Genomic DNA, 6,000 nt, shown 5'->3' on the forward strand with positions numbered 1-6,000 from the left:
ACAAATATAATTTTCTTACCCACCATTGCAGCAAATGGAGTCAGAAGAAAACTGTTAGCTGGAATTGGGAGAAGGAAGCAAAACATTAGTTTATTTAGAGGTCATAACACTGCAATAGGAATACAGAAAATGGTGATTTCATGATAGTGATATGAGATGGTAACAGTCCAGAGGGAAGTACTCCCTTGGTCACATCAAAGGTATTGGGGAGTTGTTCAGCACTGTCAGATCACTACACAGTACTTAAGCAAGAAAGGATACAGAACTATTTCCTTTTGGTTTTTTGATACTGCAGTTATGCACTAGTAAGATACATATTTTTAATTTGTAGATACCAGTAACAGTATTGTCCAAGATGGCAATGGAGAGAAGAAAGCAGAAAATTGTCAGTCACTGGAAAAGCAAATTGATGGCTTACCTGTGCAAATGGCTCCTTCGGTTCCAGCTGCTATGGGAGAGGATGAAATGTTACCCAATGACTTAGACTCTCTACCTGTTGAATTCAATTGTTTAAGTGAAGATGGGTTGGATCATAAACCTGGTACCAACGCACTTGTTCGAGGGCCTCTAAATTACAGTGTGGCTGGAGATGACCAAAAACGGGTGATGGAGTCTACTTCCGAATCTGTGCCAAATTCATTTAAAATAACACCTATGATGTTGGAGGGAAACAATGCTGATATCAAAATTAAAGTGATGAAAGAGGTTCGCAAACCTGGAAGAAGTAAGTTTTGGGGGTGGGGGTTTGTTAGTATATTGTACATGGTGCTAGAGAGAAGACTTTTTTTCTTGAAATAAGGAGCTATTTTCAATATACATACAACTTTAGATTTTTTATAATTCCTGATTGCACATGAACAATGGAGGGACAAAAAAGGAAGAAAAGTTCTTACATGCTGGGCAGGTGAGTTGAAGTTTAGGCAGCAGTGTTTGGAAAGTTGATTGTGAGTGACCTTGTTTGCCCTTGAAGATAGGTTAACTGCTATAAGCAGTACCCTGTGAAAGCACCTTTCAGAGACGTTCTTTGTAGCTCTACAAAGGTGTTACCAATGATCTAATGATACTAGATAGACTTTGCCTTATGCTGCACTGCTCCCTGCATATGCATAGTGTACTTTGTTGCTTTGTGTCTGCCAAAACTTCCTTTGGAGGGCAAAGGCATATGTAGCTACAAGGGTGCATCCTGGAATATGTTTGAAAGGGAATCTTAACAGTTAATAGCAAAGTGATTTTTTTTTTTTTAATTATTATTTTGCGAGATAGTGTAATTAGTGATGGAACACTGTTGTAAATAAACTCTTTAAGAACTGAAGACTAAAAATTACGTTGTTCTTTTTTTCTGTAAGGCTTGATAACCCCCCCCAAAATCTAAAATGTTGTGAGGAAAAGTAACTTGCCTCCTCAGCTTTTGTTACAGGTTTACCTGTACTTGTATACAGGATCAAAACCAAAACAATAACCTGAAACTCCAACCGATGTATATGCTGTAAGATTTGCCGTAGGCATAATCTTTCAATTTTTCTTAACTGGCAAATGTCCCTAATGTGGTCTGTGTCTGAGTGAATTATTTCTACAAATTAAACTACTGAATGTTTTTTCTAATACATTGTCAAATGCCAGTAATTAGTATAATGGACTATTCTTAACTCTTCTGGTTTTCTGACCTTGTGTTGCTTTCCCAAAACCTAGTATTTCATTGAGGCATATAATCTTTGTGACAGACTGAGGATGTTGAGAAATGAAGCCGTTTTTATGCTGTATCTGTATTTTATTTTTAAGATGTTTTAAAACTACCTACTTGGGTATGTCTTTGCTTCCTGTTTTGAAAAGTGGGCTCATCTAATCTTATACCAAATTCATGTCTAATAAGTGGTGATGTAGAGTAAAATAGTACTATGTTCAGTATGAGTCACCTGTCTTGCTGCAGAGTTCAGGGAGTCATCAAAGAAGGAAACTAAATAGTAGTGAGTTAAATATGTACACATATTCACAGTTCTGACCATATATCCTCTCTGTGCCTGTTGCATCACTCTGAGCAGGCTCTTAGTCACAGCACCATAAATATCTTCATACTGGGTTCAACTATGGAAAATATTGAAGCAATGCTATTTTTTAATTTGTTTCTAATTTAATGTGTCCAGTTCATTCTTTTGCAGTGGATATATTTACTTTGTACCAGTAAGAGAGTCACATTAATTGTGCTCACGCTAAATATTGATAATTTGTCCTTCTGAGAGAACTAATACTAAACTCTGCTTTCAGAAATGACAGCTGTAGGTAAAACAGGGCTTGGTGGCCCTACATGCATATTAACTGATAATGATGGCACCGTGTTCATGGAGATAGGAGACTTCTCTACCTAGCCTGCACGTTCTGCATTTCTCTTAAAGAGAACCTAATTCTTTGGTGCCACATTTGAATATCAGATCATCAGTATCACTTCAGATTATTGGTATCACTTGCTTTCTGCGCATAAAGCTAATGCGAGCTTTTTTTCTTGCCTTAGATGTATTACCATACACAGAAGTGTGAAACTCTGGGCTTTGTTTTTTCTTTTGGCTGTTAAGCCTTATTGAAAATGCATTTGCAAGACTTGTTTTTAATATATGGTTGGATTTTTATCTTTTTTTAGATTATGAAAAAATTTTCTCTCTTCTTGAGGAGGTGCAAGGACCTATGGAAATTCAGAAGTATTTCATTGAATTTGCTATCAAGGAAGCAGCAAGGTTTGTATAGATATAAATGACTTGGGAGTTCTAAATTAAATGTCAATTTAGAGTCATGATAGTAATCATAAACTCTGCCAGTACTAGTATTTTCTGTTTTCCTTTTTGATGTATTTCAGTTGTTATAGTTGTTTTAGTGGTCAAACTACCATTATATTTTTACGGAGTAGATGTTGTTTATTTAAAGTTTAAATGTGAAGTAGAGAGATGGGTTGTTATTGAAGACCGACCCAAAATTTGGGTATGTTGGGGAAGGGTGGCTGTATTAAATTAAATTTTCTGGTCATTCTAATGCCAGAAATAAAGAAAGCTCTTGCATACTGGAAACAGAGAGCCTCCGGTCCTATGATTTGTCATGGCTGAATAGTCTTGAGTTGTTCCAACTGTATTTTTGGAAGAAAAAAAATTAAATTGCTCTCCCTCTCTTCTTTAGGTTTAAAAAACGGGTCTTAATACAACACTTAGAGAGAATACTAGAGGAACTAGAGTTCAACAGCCTACCCAACAGAGTTAATCATGTCAACAGTAGATAATAATGTACCGGCCAGGCGAATATGGACCAGGAATGAGTTTGCTGTGCCGCAGAAGAGTGGAAGAGGATGTAGCTGCTGCCCTCACCATCTTGGCAGTCAAGTGATTTTACTGTCGCAGTCTGAGAAGAAGCAGTGGAGCTTTAACTTTAAGAACCTCTATCGGCAGAAGCTGGGCTATAACCTTAAGGATTTGCTATGAAAGGTGTGGCTTTTTTCCTGTGGAGGGTGCTATTTGCTCAACAGGCTGAAGAAAATAACCATTGCTGCCCCTCCTGCAGGTGATGAGAATTTACTCATTTGAACGCTGTCATTAGACATTTACGTGCTATAGGCAGCAGGTTGCACTAAAATGGGGCACTGTCAAATGCACACACTGTCTGCATCGTGGAGAGAGCCCGTGTGTTCCCCCCCAAAAAAAACCCTCTCAGAAACACCTGTACTGGTAAAATTGCATGTTGCCACCACAGAGACAAGGGTCTTGTTCCCAAGAACTGCTAGCCATGCCTTTAAACTTGAGATTCAGTGTAGATTGAGAGTAAAGAAACTGCTATTGTGTTAATGAAAGCTAAAGACAGCCCTGTGACTGTTACCACCTGATGGTCACTAAACAATCTACCTCAGACTCTCTTCTGTTTTGTCTGCAGACATTATGAAAGTGCACCTGAGGCTTCCCAGGTCCCCGACTTCAGTTCTCTTTCATCCTGTGAGGAGGACGGAGATTCTTCAGGTGGCCTTGGCACACGCTGTGCTTTGGAAGCACTAAAAGGAAACGCTTTTAAAAACGTGTATTTTAATGTTCATACAAAAGAGATTATTTTGAACAGTATTGTTACCAGATCACTAATTTGATATTTTAACTGTATAAATTTTTTGGAACATATGTATATATAAAATAAACCATTTTATTAATTTTTAATAAGTGCTAATCTGAGGAGTCTGTAGCGGGCAGCACTGAGTTCCTCCAATTGTCTGTTATCAACAGACTGCTCATATTTTTGTAAAACCAGTGAGTAGTGTAGCTATACTGCAGCTGAACCTGATCTGCACACCCTCAAACACAGCTTGTGGTGATAGTTGCAGAATGTGTTTGTACCCTGGAGCACCTGCCCCATCACTCAGCTCAGCCTTCATGGGGTGCGTGTTTTTACTCAATATTAAAGGCACAAAGTTCCAATTTACCAAACCCTTGATTACCTGACCTGGTATCCTGTCCTCCGTTTCTCTTACTATTTTGTCCAAAGGTAATTTTATGTATTACAAAACGTACAAAGAAGACTGAAGCACCTGCATGTAATTATTTTTTTCCTTTAAAGCAGTACTGATAATGTGCCAGTAGTAAGCGGCTCTTCTGATAACTGTGTATTTTCAGTTGTTCACACGTAACATCCTCTGATCCTCTAACAGCTTTCTTTTAAAGACAGGTTGAAGTTGTGCTCATGTTAACTAGCTCTTTACCTTGTACTGCAAGTATCCTAGGGATTGCGGTTGACTAGCCAGCGTGTGAAAGGCAGGGAAACAGATTTTAGGTGGTGAGCCTGTACTTCTCTGTTTCTGCTAGTATTTTTAGTACTAGCCAGCCTGTGAGACATCTTTTCCATCCGCTCTGAAGCAGTGGCCTTGTCTCTCTGGAAGATGCAGTTTGACCATTGGAATTACACCAGTGAAATTCAAGAAGGAAATAAAATCCAGCAACAGCAAATCTGTCACAGTGTTATATGAATGAAGTGACACGGGGAAAGGCGTTACTATAAATGTGTCCTAATTCTTCTCTTAGAAGTAGCGTTTATTCATCTGTACAGTTGAACATTTTTTAAAAAACCATAGAAATACCTTGGAATGATACAAAGGGGGGATTCACTCCTTCAGAATCGTTACATGGAAGCTGTATGTCACCGTGATAGACTTCCCATGCCTAATGTTGGACTCTTAAAAGGGAATTTATTTACAGAAGGTCAGATATACTGTGCATACCTTGTTTTAAAATGGCCTTGTTGCATGCACCAAGTTGCATGTAATATGCTATTTTTGAAGTAGTAGGTGGTAAGAGGAGACAGCCCTCTTCTATCTAGTTAATGGTTATTTAATTTTCTTTTCTGGTTCCAGAGACACTCACTTGATCATACTGTGTCTGAGCAGGGGCTGAGTTTTTAACTAGTGACTTTGCTAGTATGTAAACCTGCTCTTTTGATGTGATGCAGTTGGCTGCCAAATTAGCTACAGGAAGCTGATGACTTATATTCACTTGTTTGGAGTCTTATACCTCAGAAACTACAAAATAGTCCATTCAAGTACAAGCAGTGAGAATTTTCCTTTACATCACCATTATTTGAATAAATTGAATTTGGATCGGAATATTAGAGGGGAAGAAACCTTACAGTGAACTGGACGTGAGTCTTCATAAGAAGGAAGATGCACCATCCTCACAGGTTGTGTCAGTGAAGAGGTGAAGAAAAAGGAGCAACAGTAATTCATCTAAGAGTGCGCACAGCCCTGCGTCCCAAATGGAGCACGAAATGAACGTTGCTTGCTTAGGAAACAGTAAATGCTCCACAACCATGTTAAGGAGAATCTTAACGGAGGTAACTCGTCCTAAGACAGATGGCCTAATGCATTGAACAAATACAGCCACAAGCTTTGAATGGCACACTTCACTTTGCTGCGCAACTGGGAGAGCCAGGAGAGGTTAGGCTAGTGTCGCCTTGCCTTTTCTAGGTAGAGACCATGACCCCAGAAGCAACAGC

At 38.8% G+C, this 6,000-nt stretch overlaps 1 protein-coding gene across 5 annotated transcripts in view; it reads left to right on the forward strand.

Moving 5' to 3' along the window:
- Window positions 1–4,178, forward strand: part of LOC128153703 (integrator complex subunit 6-like) — a 42,734-nt gene extending 38,556 nt beyond the window's left edge. For 3 of the 5 annotated variants that reach the window (XM_052813303.1, XM_052813305.1, XM_052813306.1), the window contains 3 exons: window positions 332–724; window positions 2,633–2,726; window positions 3,160–3,666. In XM_052813303.1, coding sequence (XP_052669263.1) covers window positions 332–724; window positions 2,633–2,726; window positions 3,160–3,259 — 587 coding nt within the window. In that variant the 3' untranslated portion in view covers window positions 3,260–3,666. Of the gene's footprint in view, window positions 1–331; window positions 725–2,632; window positions 2,727–3,159; window positions 3,667–3,903 lie in introns of those variants that run through there. The other 2 variants (XR_008239067.1, XR_008239068.1) reach the window with 2 other exon arrangements.
- Window positions 4,179–6,000: the final 1,822 nt, after the last annotated feature.

This window comes from Harpia harpyja, chromosome 18 (assembly GCF_026419915.1).
Source record: "Harpia harpyja isolate bHarHar1 chromosome 18, bHarHar1 primary haplotype, whole genome shotgun sequence".
Taxonomy (NCBI): Eukaryota; Metazoa; Chordata; class Aves; order Accipitriformes; family Accipitridae; genus Harpia; species Harpia harpyja.